The 15,477-nt window shown below is 64.1% G+C and overlaps 3 protein-coding genes across 3 annotated transcripts in view; all 3 read left to right on the forward strand.

Moving 5' to 3' along the window:
* Positions 1-677: 677 nt before the first annotated feature.
* On the forward strand, positions 678-1,702 carry LOC108509297 (tetra-peptide repeat homeobox protein 1-like). The gene is made up of 2 exons (XM_017838659.1): positions 678-836; positions 1,200-1,702. Exons 1-2 carry the CDS (start codon positions 678-680, stop codon positions 1,689-1,691), a joined length of 651 nt encoding a protein of 216 aa, XP_017694148.1. The 3' UTR covers positions 1,692-1,702.
* Positions 1,703-2,279: 577 nt separating this feature from the next.
* On the forward strand, positions 2,280-5,057 carry C1QL4 (complement C1q like 4). The gene is made up of 2 exons (XM_017838682.1): positions 2,280-2,777; positions 4,523-5,057. Exons 1-2 carry the CDS (start codon positions 2,280-2,282, stop codon positions 4,700-4,702), a joined length of 678 nt encoding a protein of 225 aa, XP_017694171.1. The 3' UTR covers positions 4,703-5,057.
* Positions 5,058-5,641: 584 nt separating this feature from the next.
* The window catches only part of ESPL1 (extra spindle pole bodies like 1, separase), a 16,900-nt gene continuing 7,064 nt past the window's right edge, over positions 5,642-15,477 (forward strand). Inside the window, exons 1-18 of the mRNA XM_017838660.1 lie at positions 5,642-5,676; positions 6,202-6,294; positions 6,736-7,803; positions 8,120-8,224; positions 8,539-8,659; positions 8,790-8,926; positions 9,415-9,650; positions 9,879-10,121; positions 10,613-10,757; positions 10,874-11,018; positions 11,181-11,320; positions 11,398-11,532; positions 11,741-11,860; positions 12,003-12,174; positions 12,608-12,739; positions 12,937-13,093; positions 13,575-13,684; positions 13,746-15,265. Coding sequence (XP_017694149.1) covers positions 6,241-6,294; positions 6,736-7,803; positions 8,120-8,224; positions 8,539-8,659; positions 8,790-8,926; positions 9,415-9,650; positions 9,879-10,121; positions 10,613-10,757; positions 10,874-11,018; positions 11,181-11,320; positions 11,398-11,532; positions 11,741-11,860; positions 12,003-12,174; positions 12,608-12,739; positions 12,937-13,093; positions 13,575-13,684; positions 13,746-15,265 — 4,740 coding nt within the window. The 5' untranslated portion in view covers positions 5,642-5,676; positions 6,202-6,240. The remainder of the gene's footprint in view (positions 5,677-6,201; positions 6,295-6,735; positions 7,804-8,119; positions 8,225-8,538; positions 8,660-8,789; positions 8,927-9,414; positions 9,651-9,878; positions 10,122-10,612; positions 10,758-10,873; positions 11,019-11,180; positions 11,321-11,397; positions 11,533-11,740; positions 11,861-12,002; positions 12,175-12,607; positions 12,740-12,936; positions 13,094-13,574; positions 13,685-13,745; positions 15,266-15,477) is intronic.

Genomic DNA, 15,477 nt, shown 5'->3' on the forward strand with positions numbered 1-15,477 from the left:
CACATGCACAGCATACACACACACAGAGCACACACAGAGCACACACACAGAGCACACACACGGAGCACACACACGCACACATGCACAGCATACACACACACAGAGCACACACAGAGCACACACACAGAGCACACACACGGAGCACACACACGCACACATGCACAGCATACACACACACAGAGCACACACAGAGCACACACACACGTGCACAGCACACACGTGAACTGAGCACAGCCCCCACAGAGCACACACACACCTGTGCACACACCTCTACACCCCCCCAGCTTCTGTCCGTGGGGGTCCCACTGTGACACCGCACAGACACACATGGGTACCCCCCCCGGACCCAGCCTCCCCCCGGCTTCATGCAGGGGACCCACCATTCAACCCCCCCATCCCACCCCTCCATCCCACCTCCCCAGTCTGTCCCCTCTGGGGGCCCCTTGGTGGGGGGGGGGCCTGAGGCCCCCAGGACGGTGCTGGGGAGGGCCCGTGAGCCCCCCACCCCGACACGGAGCTCCCCACGCGTTTGGACCCCAAAGGGACTCCAAAAACTGCCCCGCGGCCGCCTGCGTGGGGCTGACCCCCACCGGGGGAGGGTCCCTGTGCATGGGGGGGGTCTGTTCCCCCTGTGCCCCCCCCCGCGTCCCCCCTTCCCCGCTCTCCCCCGCCCAGGAATGTGCACACTCACCCCCCCCTTGCACACTCACCCTCCTGCGGGTCCCCCCCGCCCCTGGCCGCCTCCCCGCCCCCGCCGTGCCCGGAGCCGTCGAGCGGGGCGGGCGGAGCGGGGCCGTGCGGGGCGGGTGCGGTGCGGGCGGCGGCACCGGCGGCAGGTACCGGAGAGGGGGGATTGGTGTGGGGGGGTGGTGTTCCACCGAGGGCCCGGGGCCGAGGGTCCCCCAAGAGGGGCACGGGGGGGGCCCAGAGAACCGCCCCGGGTGGTGCTGCCCAGCCGCTCCCGGGGCAAGGGGGTCCCGCTCCCGGGGTCCCGCTCTCGGGGGTCTTATTCGCGAGGGTCTCATTCCCAGGGGTCCCGGTCCCGGGGGTCCCTCTCACGGACAACTTGGGGAGAAGTTGCCCCGCGCGCTGTGGCGAATCCTCCCCGGCTCTATTTCGGTTCCATTCTGGCTTCGGTCGCGGGTCCTTCCCGGCTCCATCCCGGCTCGTTCCCGGCTCCACTCCCGGGTCCTTCCCAGCTCCATCCCGGCTCCGGTTACATCACCAGCTCCAACACCGGCTCCGGTCCCGGCTGCTGCTGCAGAAGCTCCACTCTCCGCTCCCGGCTTCGCTCCCGGCTCCGCTCCGGTACCATCGTCGGCTCCGGCTTCATTCCCTTCAGCAGCGCCGGTTCCGGCTCCACCCGCAGCTCCGGCCCCGCTCCCGGTCCCAGCGTTGGGAACAGCCACAGCCCCGCTCCCGGTCCCATCTCCGGCTTCCCCCGCAGCTCCGCTCCCGGCCCCGTCCCCAGCCCCATTCCTAGTCCAATCCCTGCTCCCGATCCGTCCTCGGCCCCATCTCAGCTCTCGGTCTCATCCCCACTCCTGATCCCATCCTCGGCCCCATCCCTGCCCTTAGTCCCATTCCTACCTCCACCCGCAGCTCCAGCCCCGGCCTCGGCTGCTGTCCCCATCTCCATCCCCATCCCTGTCCTCATCCATATCCTTGTTCCCTTCTCCAGCCCCATCTGAGCACCGTTTCTGTCCCCATCCCCATTCCTGTCCCCATTTCCAGCCCCGTTTCTGTCCCCATCCCTGTCCCTATCCCTGCTGTTGTTCCCACTCCCATCCCCTCTCCCAACTCTGCCACCATCCCCATCCTTGTCCCCATCCTCGTCCCCATCCCTGTCCTCATTCCTGTCCCCAGCCCCATCTCCAGGCCCGTTTCTGTCTCCATCCCTGTCCCCATTCCTGCTGCTGTTCCTACTCCCATCCCCTCTCCCATCCCCTCTCCCAACCCCACCACCATCCCCATCCTTGTCCCCATCCCTGCTGCTGTTCCTACTCTCATCCCCTCTCCCAACCCCGCCACCATCCCCATTCCTGTCCCCATCCCGGTCCCCATCCCTGTCCCCATCCCTGCCTCTATTCCCATCCCCAATCCCACTCCCATCCCCTCTTCCCCCGCCCTCCCCGTGCCCTGATTGCCCCGGGGGCGTCCCCTGCGCGCCCCCCGCTATCGCCACCATCGCCCCCAAGGGCGAGCAGGACCTGCTGGCCGTGGCCGCGTCCCGGCTGCGGCGGCGGCGGCGGGTGGCCGGGGTGGCCGCGGGCGTGGCGATGGTGCTGGTGCTGTTGGTGGCCATCCCGCTGCTCGTGCACAGCTCCAAGGCGGCCGCGCACTACGAGATGCTGGGGAGCTGCCGCATGGTCTGCGACCCCTACCCCGAGCCGCCCCCCCCGGCCTCCCCGCAGCCCCCCCCGGGCCGCCGGGGCCGCGCCGGAGCGCGGGGACCTCCCGGTCCCCCCGGCCCACGGGGACCTCCGGGCGAGCCGGGGCGGCCGGGCCCGCCGGGACCCCCGGGGCCGGGACCCGGGGGGTACATCCCGTCCTTCTACAGCCCCAAAATCGCCTTCTACGCGGGGCTGCGGAAGCCCCACGAGGGCTACGAGGTGCTGCGGTTCGACGACGTGGTGACCAACGTGGGCAACTACTACGAGCCCTCCAGCGGCAAGTTCACGTGCCCCCTGCCCGGCATCTACTTCTTCACCTACCACGTCCTCATGCGCGGCGGGGACGGCACCAGCATGTGGGCAGACCTCATGAAAAACGGGCAGGTAACGCGGGGAGAGACCCCCGAGACCCCCGGGCCCCCCCTGCCCTCTGCCAGCCCCATGTCTCTCTGTATGCTCCCCCTCCATCCCAGTTTTCCTCATCCAGGTTTTCCTCATGCCGGTTTTCCCACCCAACTCGTGGTGCCTCGGTTTCCTTGTTTACACCCGTCCCGTTTTTTTGTTTACACCCATCCCGTATTTCCTGGTTTGGTTTTCCTTAATTTTAGCTCTCCCAGCCTGATTCTCTCCCATTCCTGATTCCCCATCCCGGTTCTGCTCCCCCCCAAAATCCCCACATCCCATTTCCCCCATCCAATCCATGCTCCCCCATTTCCATCCTCTCCCCCCAGAATTTCCATTCTCTCCCCCTCCATTCCCGATTCCTCACCCCCAGTACACTCCCCTCCAAATCCCCACATCCCATTTCCCCCATCCAATTCCCATACACTCCCCCCATTCCCGATTCCATCCCTGGTTCCTCCCTCCCAAGTCCCCACATTCCATTTTCCCCATGCAATCCCACCCCCAGTTCCTATCCTGCTTCCCCCCTCCCTGATTCCCCATCCCCAGTTCTGCTGCCCCTCAAATCCTCACGTCCCATTTTCTCCATCCAATTCTCCCCAATTCCCTCTTCCTCTCACTCCCAATTCCCCATTCCCAGTTCCTCCCTCCCCCAGATCCCACATTCCCCCATCCAATACCCCCCAGTTCCCATCTCGATTTTCTCTCACTCCTGATTCCCCATCTCCAGTTCCTCCCCCCTTCCCACATCCCATTTCCACCATCCACTTCTCCCCCAACATCTATCCTTTCCCCCACATTCCCGATTCCCCATCCCCAGTTCCTCCCACCCCCAGAATCCTCATCCCATTTCCTCCATCCCATTTCCCTCATCTAATCCCACCCAATTCCCATCTTCTTCCCCCATTCCCAATTCCCCATTTCCAGTTCCTCCCTCCCAAGTCCCACATCCCATTTTCTCCATCCAACCCCCCTAGTTCCCACCCTCTCTCCCCCCTCCATCTGCTCCCACCCTGTTCCCCCTCTGGTACCACGGGAGGGGGTGACACCCCCCCATCCCCCCCTCAGCCTTGGGGTCACAACCTCCCCATTCCTGGGAGTCCTGCCACGGGGGCCAGGGGGCCACAATCCCCTGGGAATGCTGGGCTTGGAACTTGTGGGACATGGGGGGGCTGTAGGGGGTCACCGGAACACCCCCTGCACGGGGGGGTCGGTGGCTGTGCCCCCCTGGCCAGTCCCTTTGTTTGCTCCCGAATGGCCTCACCCCAGGACTCTTCCCATCCTTTTATTCCGGGAAAAATAAGGATCGATCCAAGGTGGTCGATGTCCCCCCAGGACACCCCCCCAAACCGAGCTGTCCCCATGTCCCCCCGGGCATCCCTGGTCCGAGGAGGGGCTGCACAGGAGCCTGGGAGGGTCCCGTGCTCCTGGTCACCGTCCTTGGAGCCTGCCCTGGAGGGGGGTGTCTCCCTATCACCCTGTGGGACCCCCGGGGTGTCCCTGTTATCCTGTGGGATTCCGGTGGTGCGGGAGGAGCTCTACCCAGGTGTTCCCAGGTGTCTCCAGGTGCCTCCCCGTCCCCCCCGGTTACACTCGTGGCCCGGGGGGACATCGGCTCTGCCTCATCCGGACACCGTGACCTTGAGCGCCCCGCGGGGGTCCCGAGCACCTCATCCCCCATTCCCTCGTGGATGGGGGGTAGTCCCTGACCCCCGTGCCCCCCCAAGGTCCGTGCCAGCGCCATCGCGCAGGACGCGGACCAGAACTACGACTATGCGAGTAACAGCGTCATCCTGCACCTGGACGTGGGCGACGAGGTGTTCGTGAAGCTCGACGGGGGCAAAGTGCACGGGGGCAACACCAACAAGTACAGCACCTTCTCCGGCTTCATCATCTACCCCGACTGACCCCCCGGGACGGGGAGGGGGCTCGGGATGCTGGGACAGGGGTCCTGCCCTCCGCTGCTGTCCCTGCCCCAGGACCCGCACCCCCTCTCATAAAACCCATAAAACTACCCCAAAACCACCCCAAAAATACCCCCAAGTCCAGCACCTTCTCCGGCTTCATCATCTACCCTGCCTGACCCCGCCTCGTGACGTGGGGAGGGGGCTCAGGGAGCTGGGATGGGGTCATGCCGCCCACCCCCCGCAGCGCCCACCTGTAAAAAGCATCGTAACGTCCCGAAAATACCCCCAAACCGCCACCCCCCCCCGCATGCCGCCACTCTCGAGGGGGGAAGGGGGTCCCAGTGTTGTCACCCCACCCCTGGGATACCCCTGGGACACCCCCGGGCCCCGCGTGTGGTCTGTTCCCCCCCGCCCCAATAAAACGCTCTGGGTTTGGAGCTGCGGCTGCTGATTTGGAGAGGGGGAGAGAGTGTCTGGGGACAGAGGGGACACCTGGGGACACCTGGGGGGAGGCGGGGACCCCCAGGGGAGTCCAGGGGACACATGGGGACACCTGAGGCAGCTGGAGACAGAGGGATACCTGGGGGCAGGGAGGACACCTGGGGACACCTGGGAATAGAGGGGACACGTGGGGACACCTGGAGACAGAGCGGAACCCCAGGGGGGTCTGCGGGACACAGGGGGACACCTGGGGACGCCCCTTTACGGTGACCACGCCCCATCACAATGATCACACCTCCTTTGCTGTGACCACGCCCCTCACACCACTGACCCCCTCCGTTCCCACCGCCCTCCCCTCTATGCGCGTGCGCACCCGTGCCTCGCTATTGGCATAAAACCCACAGCTCCCGTGATGCCTCACTCGGAGGGCGGGGCCGGGGGTGGGGCCGAGCGCTGATTGGCCGTCGCGGAGATTTGAACGCGCGCGCGGCGCGAGGTGCCCCCTGGCGGCCGAAGAGGAGCGGCCGCGGAAGGTGAGCGGAGGTTTGGGGGGTCCTGGGGGGGAGATCGGGGGGGCCGCGGGGGGCCGGGGGGGCCGGGGAAGGTGGCTGGGGGAGCCGGGGAAGGTGGCTGGGGGAGCCGGGGAAGGTGGCTGGGGGAGCCGGGGAAGGTGGCTGGGGGAGGGGGTTGGTGAGGAGGAACCAGGGGGCAAAGAGGGGGGGAAAAGGCCTGAAGGCAGCGGGGTGCGGGGAGTTGGGTTATCCTGAGGGGAGATCGGAGGTCCTGGGACCCCCTCAGAGGGCTGAGGGTCCCGGGGGTCCTCGGGAGGGGGGCTGTGAGTGGGAAGGGGCAAAAGGGGGCGGGAGGAAGGCCTGAGGGGCTGCAAAAATGGGAGGGATTTGGAGGGATTTTGGGAGGCCCTGAAGGGGAAATTAGGGGGCCTGATATTGGGGCTGGGGGCCTGAGGATGTGAGGACTGGGGGGGGGCTGTGAGTTTTGGGGGTTTGTGAGCTCGAGGGCGGCTGTGGGGGTCCCACACCTTCCCCTGCCTCCCCCAGCCCCACATCACTTTGGAAGCCCCTTGGAAACACCCCAGGATGGATGGGAAGGAGAAGGGGGACAACATCGAGGAGAGGCTGGAGAAGCTGAGGGTGAGCTGGAGGTCCCTCCCTGGGGAGGGGGCTCTGGGCTGGAGGCTGGGTCCCTTTTTTTTCCTAGGAAAACCTCTGAATCCTGCTGGGGGACTCTTGGGGGGTCTCTGAGCTGGGATATGGGGTCTTAACCCCCTTATCCCCAGGAAACCCTCTGGATCTCACTGGGACCCACCAGCTGTGGGTGAGCTGGGGGACTCTCACGGGGAACCTCAGGAGGCTCTGGGTTGGGTTTGGGGGGTCTGACTCCCTCATTTCCCCCGAAAAGGACATTCAGAGGGGCTCTGGATCCCTCTGGCAGACCCCCTGACTGGCTCTGGGCTGGGGACTGGGGCTCTGACTCGCTCTTTCCCCCAGGAAATGACCCTCGGGGGGCTCAGGGCTGGGTTCTAGGGATCTTGACTCCCTCATCCAGGGGTCTGAGTCCCTGTCTCCCCTCAGGAATCCCTGCAGATCCCCCCGGGAGTGCCCCCCCCATCCCGGCAGCGGCGGCTCCAGACGTGTGACCGTGTGCTCCGATCGTGTGTGGAGCAGCTGGGCCGGGAGGGTCCCCCCTCCTTTGGAGCCCCCCTCATGGCCCTGGCCCAAGAGGCTGCCAGGGGCTACCTCAGCTTGGTCCCGAACCCCCCGGACCTGTACTTGGAGAAGATCCTCTTCCACTTGCTCAGGAACGCCGTGAATTCCTGCTGGAGGACCGGGAATTCCTGCTGGGCTGCGGCTGAGCTGCTGCGGGAGCAACTGCGAACCTACACCCCCCTCCAGGACCCCCCCAAAGACTTCACCACTGTCACCTACAACACCTTCTGTGTCCTCTGGAAAGGGGCAGCGGCCCTGGCAGGGCCTGACCGGCCTCGGGAAGAGGGAAGATCCCTGTTTTCTGCCCAAATCCGTGCCCTGCGCTTCCTGCTGCTGCTGGAGCGGGACGGGGGGTCTCTGCCCCCTCTGCAGCCCCCCTTCTTCACCTCCCAGACAGCCCAAAAGGCAGCAGCAGCCTCTGCCCTCTATGAGGCCGAGAGGGCTCCCTGCCCTGTGTTCCTGGCCCGGCAGCTCCGGGAATTCCTCCTGGAGACTCTCCGGGAGGAAGCCCCAAATCCTCCAGGGATCCAACACTCCCTGTGCTTCCTAGAGCTCACCCTGGAGTGCTCCAGGCACCTCTGCAGGGCTGGCAGGTTCCACGAGGCCCTGGAGGCCCTGGAGGAGGCCAAGGCATTCCTGGGGCGCTCCAGGGAGGATTTGGGGGCCCCCCTGGTGCTACTGGAGGCCGGGATCCATCTGGGAAAGGGGAGGTCCCCCCCAGGGCCCCTGCTGTCCCAGGCAGCTGCAGCCCTGAGGGGGGAGGGCTCAGAGAGGACCCTCAGGGTGCTGCTGGAGGGGGCCCAGTTTGTGACGGCCCAGCTCAGGGAGGTGACGAGGAGGAGTCGGGAGCTGCCCTTCAGCCTCGAGGACCTGCCCGGGCTCTGTGCCTTCACCGAGGGGCATTGCTGGGCCCTGCAGCGGCTGCTCAGCAGGGTGAGGGACTGGGGGGGCTGGGAGTGGGTCTGGGGGCAGCTGTGGGGGGGTGTAACCCTGTTTTGGGGTTGGGGTTCACTTTGTGTGAACCCTCTGTGTCCCTCTCCGGTGTTCGTGTCACCAGGAGCAGCTCCAGGAGCTCCTGAACCCCCAAATCCCACTTCCCTCCTTCCCTGCCCTTCCCAGGTCCATCCCAGCAGCTCCCAGAGATCTTGCAGCTCCTGATCCCCATTTTTCCCATTCCCAGGTCTATGCCTGTTCCCATTCCCAGCTCCTGGAGCTCCTGCCCTCCCTGAACACTTCTTTCCCCCCCCAGGTGCCCCCCGATGCCCTCAAGCAGCAGGTAACGGTGAAGCAGCTCCTGTTCCGGAGCCTCCAGCTCTTCTCCAACACCATCCACGACACCTTCCAGGGCTCCCAGGTACCCCCAGGATGGACCCCCAGGACCCCTGGGGTTGGAAGGGGGGCTTCAGTGGCCCTGACGGGGTTCTGGGAGTGCTGGGATCTTCTCCCTTTGTTGGTGGGGTTGGAAAGGGGAGTTTGGTGTGCTCAGGATAAGACCCTTGGGGTGCTGGAAGCACCTTGGGGTTGGAAGAGGGGGCTGGAGGTGCCCTGAAAGTTCTGGAAGCTTCTCCCCTCCTTGGTGGGGTTGGAAAGGGGGGCTCAAGGTGCCCTGGGGGTGGTTCTTTGGGGGCTGTGGAGGTGACCCCTTTGCTGACCCCCCTGTCCCTTCAGCCCTCAGGGTGGCTGGGGCTGGCCCAGGTGAGCAGGAGCTGCACCCGGAGCGTGACCTGGATGGTGGAGGCTCTGGGGGGGCTCCCCGAGACCGACAGGGCCAAGTTCCTCGATGTCACCGGTCAGTGCCACCAAGGGGGAGCCCTTGTCCCTGTCCTGGGGGACTGTCTCTGCACAGCTGGGAGGTCTCAGTCCCCTTGTGGGTGGGGAGGGGGCTCTCTCAGTGACTTTGGGGGTCCCTCTCCCCACAGCCTCGTGCACCTTCAAGTTGGGCTTCGCCTTCCAGAGCCGGAACTTTCTGGAAGAGGCCGGAACCATCTGCGAGCCCTTCTGCAGGGGGGTGGGGGAACTGGGGGGCTATGGCTGCCCTGACACCCCCCCAGAGAGGGTACGGGGGGCTGGGAATGGAGGGGTGACACTGGAGGGGTTTGGTCCTGGAATAGCCCCTATTCCCAGCTCCGAGCAATTCCCTTGTCCTGGGTGGGACAGGATGGTCTCAGTGAAGGGAGAGAGGATGGGACCAGCTTTTCCTCCTGGAATAACCCCAAATCCCAGCCCTTCCCTTGTTCCAGGGTGGGAAGGGAGACATGAGATTATCCCAGTGAGGGGAGGAACTGAGAGGATAGGAATGGCTTAGCCTCTGGAACAGCCCCAATTCCCAGGTTCCCTTCTCCCAGGTGGGAACGGGATACAGGGATGATACTGGGATTCCTACCGGTGACGGGAGGACTGGAGAGGATGGGACCGGGTTTTCCTCCTGGAACAATCCCAGTTCCCACCTCCCAGCCCTTCCCTTGGCCCAGGGCAGGTTGAGGGGGATACAGAACCCCTGGAATTCCCTCCCCACACACCTATTCTCTCCTTGTCCTCCCACAGCTCCACAAGTGTTTCCGGATGCAGGTGGAGAGCTGGAAGCGCCTGGGGCGGCCGGAGCAGGCTCTGGGCTCAGTGACCACGTGGCTCCTGGCCCTGGCTCAGCCTGGGGGACCCCTGGCCCAGCCTGGGGGGGTCCTGAGGGCCCAGCCCGGGGGGCTCCTGCACGAGCCCGTGGGACTCTGGGCCAGGATCAAATCGGAGGCGGCCAAACAGGGCCGGGAGGAGCTGCGGCTGCGGTGAGGGGGAACTGGGGGGCTGGGAGGGACTGTGGTGGGGACTGGGAGCTGCTGGGAGTGTGGTGAGGCCCTGCAATGGATTTCCCAGAGGATGCCCCATCCCTGGCAGGAGCTGCCTGGGATAGTGGAAGTTCTCAAGGCAGAGGGTGGGATGGGATGAGCTTTAATGTCCCTCCCAACCCAACCCACTCCATGAATCCATGAAAACAATGGGATTTCTTCCCCCAGGACCCTCAGGGACTCCCTGGAAGGCCATTCCCTGGACAGGGCCACCCTGGTGTCCCTCCTGTTGGCCGAGCTCCAGGCTTACAAGTGCCTGAAGTGGGACACAGGGCCAGAGCGTTACAACGTCCTGTGTGACCTCCTGGACCTCTGCCCCGAGGACCCCAGGGGGCTCCTCCCGAGGGCTCTGGGGCTCCTGGAGCTGGCCCAGGTCCTGTGCTACCACAGCTTCGCCCCCCACACTGACTGGTGGGTGCCCTGGGACCACTCCCACCCCAAATGCCCCCCCGGGAGTGGTGGAGGCACCGGAGGGTTTCGGGTTTGGGGTTTTGGGGAGAGGGTTGGTGGGTCTGGGGTGGGGGAGGGTGTTGGAGGGGGGAGAAGGGTTTTTTTGGGACCCTGGTGGGGTAGGAAGAGCTTTTCCAGGACAGATGAGAAGGTTGGGAAGGGTTTTTTGGAACTCTGATGGGTTGGGATGAGCTTTTCCAGGCCCATCTTGTTGAGTGTCCATCTGGGAACAGGTTTTTTGGGATCCCCTGTCCCTGTTTGAGGTCTCTCAGCCCCATGGTGTTTCTTTGGGGTCCTGGGGTGTTTCCCTCCCTCTCCTGTGGATCTCCAGAGGTTTTTGGGGCTGTTCCTGATCCCCCCTGTGGATCTCCAGGGATTTTTGGGGCTGTTCCTGATTCCTTTGTGGAGTTCCAGGGATTTTGGGAGGGTTTCCTGACCCCTTTTCCTGGCAGCTCCGCGCTGGACGCGATCCGGGAGGCCCTGAGGCTGCTGGAAAAGGTGCCCCAGAATTCCCAGAACCGGGATCAGCTCCTGGATGAGAAGGCCCAGGCCCTGCTCTGGCTCCACATCTGCACCCTTGAGGCCCATATGGAAAAGGTTTTGTGGATCAGGGGCTCGAAGGGGCTGTTTTTTCCCAGGATTTCAGAAAATCCCGGAGGTCTGGGTGTGTCCTGGACCCATCCAGAGCCTCCTGTGGTGTCCCAAATTCCCAGGGCATGGAGAGGGAGCAGAGGGGGAGGACCCAGGGCAGCAGGAACCTGGAAGAGTTTGAGCCCAACGACCTGAATGCCGAGGGAAGGGCGGGAGAGGAGCTGGATCCACAGGATGGGATCAGCTGCACCCTGGACACTGACAGGGGTGAGGGGGCTGGGGCTGGGGGACCAGGAGGGGGTTTTCTGGGACCTTGGAGGGGTGGGAAGAGCTTTTCTTTTGGGAAGAGCCAGGTGTCAGCCTGGGAATCCTCCTTTTGGCCCCACCTGGCTCTGTCCAAGCTCTCTTAGCCCCTTGGTGTCCCCTCAGCTCTGACCAAAAGCCTGGATGAAGCCTTTTCTCTATGGAAGCAGCTCCTGGAATCCCCTGGAATTCCCTGTGTTCGGAGCCTGGAACAAACCGTGACCTCCCTGCACCTCCTGGCCACCCTCTACAAGCTCCTGGCCAAGGTGAGACCCCCAGGACCACCGGGAGACCCCCTAGGAGGTGGCTTTGGGGTGTAACCAGTGGATTTTGTGCTTCCCAGCCCATCCAAGCCCTGGAGAGTTTCCTGCTGCTCCGATCCTTGTGCCGGAGCCTCAGTGACACTCCCGGCGCTGCCTGGGCCTTGTCCCACCTCACCCGCCTGCTCCTGCAGCTGGAATGTCCCACCCATGCCCAGGTGAGCCTGGAACGACCCTCTGGAATGATTTAGTTGATCCCTGAGGTCCTGGTGTTCATCCCAGTGTGGCATTCCCAGGTTTTCCTGGAGGAGCTGGAGTGTATGCCACAGGAATTCCCAGCAGCTCCTCCAACATCCTGGGAATGACCAGGTTGGGATTTGGATAATGCCTGAGGTCCTGGTGTTCATCCCAGTGTGGCATTCTCAGGTTTTTCTGGAAGAGCTGGAGTCCATCCTGAGGGAATTCCCAGGTGGAGATGAATCCCAGCAGCTCCTGCAACATTCCTGCCTCCTGCTCCGGAGCCACCTGTGTTGTGTCAGCCAAAAAGTAAAGCTAAAAGGGCTCCTTTTTGCCCCAAAAGTTGTGGGAAGAGGGAGTTTGAGGGGTGCAGAGACCCCCCAAAAGTAGGACAGGAGGGAATTATGGATGTGGAGGACCCATGCAATCCCTGAATCCCGATTTTTCCTAGGTGGAGGAGGGGCTGTCCCTGCTCCTGCAGGTTCTCCAGAGCCCCCTGGCCCAAAAGGCCACCAAGGGCTGGTACCTGCTCCAGGCCCAGGGGCTCCAGGTGGTGGCCACATACCTGGGAATGGCCCCTGCACACCTGGATCCAGAGCTCCGGCACCGGCTGCACTGGAAAGGTGGGACTGGCGGGGTGGGAGTCACCCCTGGGGGAGGATGGAGGGGGGGGAGGGGGGATGGAGGGTCCCAGGGGGGTTTTGGGGAGAGGATGGAGGGTCTTGGGGGGGACGCAGGGAGAGGGGAGGAGGGTCCCAGGGGGTCTCTGGGGGGATGGAGGGTCCTGGAAAGGTTTAAACTCTGAGATTTTGAGGATGACGAGGAGGAATGGCGGGAGTTTGGGGGTGAGGAAGAGAAGGATGGAGGGGGTTTGAGGATAAGGAGGAAGGGGGAGTTGGAGGATGAGGAGGAAAGTTCGATTTGAGGAGGAAGAAGAGGGTTTGGTGTGAGGAGGAGGGAACTTGGAATAAGGAGAGGGAATTTTGGGGGTGTCTCCATGCTAGAGGGGCAAGGAAGGGCGTTCCTTGGTGCTGACCCCCCTCCCAACCCCCCCAGGCTGGAAGACCCCCAAGGTGGCCCTGATGGAGGTCCAGAAGCTCCTTCGCAGTGTCATCATCTTCCTCCTGGGCTTTGACATCCTGGGGGGCTCCCGGAGCAACGAGGGGGCAGAGCAATTCCAGGACTATGGTGAGAGGGGAGGGAGGACCCTCTGGAATGGGGTAGGATCCCTGGAAAGGATTGGGAGCCTCTGGAATGAGTTGGGTTCCTTGGGAGGGGTCAGGACCCTCTGCAGTGAGTTGGGCTCCTCCAGGGAGGACCTTGAGCCTTTGGAAGAGCTCAGGCTTCCCCTGGGCCAGATCCATCCCCTCCCTTTGCCCCCTCAGGTGCCAACGTGGTGCTGAAGTGGGAGGTGCTGGGGGAGGCCCTGTGGTGCTGTGAGCGCCTGGTGACACTGCTGGGCCAGGCCGAGGTGCTGTGCCGGGCCAGGGCCTTCTGTGGGGAGGCCCTCAGGCTGTCCGGGCTCCTGCAGGGCACACGGTGGTGAGCTGAATCCCTGGGATCCCTGGGGCTGGGAACGGGATCCCTGGGGCTGGGAACGGGATCCCTGGGGCTGGGAACGGGATCCTTGGGGCTGGGAATGGGATCCTTGGGGTTGGGATCGGGAATGGGATCCTCGGGGTTGGGAATGGGGCCTTGTGATGGACCAGGGCCTTCTGCAGAGAGACCCTCAGGCTGTCCGGGCTCCTGCAGGGCACACGGTGGCGAGTCCTGGGGTTGGGATCCTCGGGGTTGGGAATGGGGGGAAAATGGGACTAAAGAACAGGATTGGCAAAACCATGACACTAAACCTGAGGGGTCTTTGGTGAGATCTGGGGGGTCTTTGGCAGAGTCTGAGGGGTCTTGGGAGGTCTGAGGGATCTTTGGGGGGGTCTCAGGGGTCTTTTGGGGGTCTGAGAGTATCTGGGGCATCTGAGGGGTCTTGTGGGGGGTCTGAGGGGTCTCTTCCCCATCCCTTTTCCAGGTGCACGTCGTTCCTGCTGCTGAAATCCCAGCTGGAGCTGCAGCAGGGGGAGCTGGAGCTGAGCCAGCTCAACCTCCAGCACACCCTGTTCCTGCTGCAGCCCCACCAAGGTGAGACCCCTGGGATGCAGGGGGGGACCCCTGAGCTTGGGGGGACCCTGGGGGTCCCCAGTTTTGGGATCTGCCTCGGGATCCTTCCTGGATCCAGTGCTGGAGCACCCAGGGGTTGACCTTGAGCTGGGCGAGTTTGGGATTCAGGTTGGATCCTTGGGCTGGAGGACCCCAAATATCCCTCCCTTCCATCCAGAGTTTAAATCCAGAAAGGAGAGTGTTGGATCCAGGTTTCTCAGGCTGAAGGACCCCAAATTAACCCTCCCTTCCCTTTCAGAGCCCAAACCCCCCCAGGAGCCCTTGCTCCCACCCAAGATCCACCCGAGGAAGGGCCACATGGAGCCAAGGAGGCGCTGGGACCACCCCAGAAACCCCTCGGGGGAGGAGGACGAGGGGTTCCTAAAGGGCCCTGCCCTGGAATTCGTGGCTCCTTCAAGCTCCCAGGACCCTCTGAGTGCCCTCACAGCCTCCCCTGAGCTGAAACCCGGGAAGAAGATGAGCCTGGCCTTCCTCTCCCACCCCTGGAGCTGCCCCTGCTGCCTCTGCTCAGACCTGGTGGTGTCGGTGCTGGGCCTGCGCTGGGCCCTGGCCCAGGCCCGGGGCCGGGTCCTGGCAGGGGAAGGGGCTGCGGGGGTGGCCCTGGTGAGGAGGGTCCTGCCCCGCTGTGCCAGGGTGGGCCACAGGTTTGCCAGGGAGCTCGGCCACAGGCTGGGGGGGCACCGCGGAAAAGGGGAGCCCCTCGGGGACAGGGACTACCCCAGGAACCAGGACTTCTCTGGGAATGGGGACCCCACCAGGGACAGGGACCCCCTTGGGAACCAGGACCTGGGATTGCAGGACCCCTTTGAGGACCAAGACCCTGCTGAGAACTGGGATCTGCCCACCCTGGACCCCCAGAACCCCCCCAGAACGAGACCCCAGCCCACCCTGGGCCTGCTGGACGAGCTGGTGGCCATGGGCTACTCCACGCTGGCCCTGCAGAGCCTGAGTGGCACCGGGGGGCTCTGGGACCCCCAGGATGAGGAGCTGGAGTGGGGATTGACCTTCCTGGGGTCCTGCAGCCCCCACCTGCCCAGCCTGGGGGTCTCCAGGGCCACCCTCCTGCTGGCTAAGGCCATGGCCACCCTTGGCCACCTGGCCACCAAACTGGGCCTCTCTGTGGACGATGTCCTTGCCCAGGGCTGGACTCTCCAACTACAGCCTCCCCCTCCAAAAAAGACCCTGAAAGACTCCAAGGCTGAACCCCAAAAGCACAAACCCGCCCCCCCCAAGGCCAGGGGGGTGAAGCCCCGTGGGGTGGAACCCTCCAAGGAGAAGCCCCCCAGAGTGAAGCTCCCCAGGGTGAGCCCCCCCAGCCCCCAGGACGTGTTTGCTCCGGGGGACTTGGACTCTGAGGTTGTGCCCCCCATTGCCATCAGGGGGCCCTGCACCCCCCACCCCAAAGCTTTTCCCTCCTTCCCGGGGCTCCCCGGCCTCCCCAGGACCCCCTTCACCATCTACAACGAGGCCTCACCCCCTCCTTGCAAGGCCCAGCTGAGCAGAGCCCCCAGAGCCCAGGGGAGGGTCAAGTCCCGCCTGAAGGTCAGTTTTTGGGGGGATTTTGGGGCAGGGAAAGTTGGGAGGGAAGGATTGGGGTGAAAAGTTTTGGGGGGGAAGTTTGAAGGATGGAAATTGGGGGGGAAAAGTTTGAGGAAGGAAAGTTTGGGGGTAAGCTTGGGAGGAAGTTTGAGGAGGGAAGGTTTTGAAAGGGGAGAGGTTGAGATGGGAAGTTTGAGGGGGGGGAAGAGGTTGGA

Source organism: Lepidothrix coronata, unplaced genomic scaffold (genome assembly GCF_001604755.1).
Source record: "Lepidothrix coronata isolate B3197 unplaced genomic scaffold, Lepidothrix_coronata-1.0 Scaffold352, whole genome shotgun sequence".
In the NCBI taxonomy this organism is placed as follows: domain Eukaryota; kingdom Metazoa; phylum Chordata; class Aves; order Passeriformes; family Pipridae; genus Lepidothrix; species Lepidothrix coronata.

Bases quoted from the DNA above. Each gene is read 5' to 3' on its own strand.
- LOC108509297 (XM_017838659.1), top strand. From the start codon at position 678: ATGTGCACACTCACCCCCCCCTTGCACACTCACCCTCCTGCGGGTCCC. The intron at 837-1,199 runs GTACCGGAGAGG...GGTCCTTCCCAG, and splicing joins GGCGGCGGCACCGGCGGCAG to CTCCATCCCGGCTCCGGTTA.
- C1QL4 (XM_017838682.1), top strand. From the start codon at position 2,280: ATGGTGCTGGTGCTGTTGGTGGCCATCCCGCTGCTCGTGCACAGCTCC. The intron at 2,778-4,522 runs GTAACGCGGGGA...TGCCCCCCCAAG, and splicing joins ACCTCATGAAAAACGGGCAG to GTCCGTGCCAGCGCCATCGC.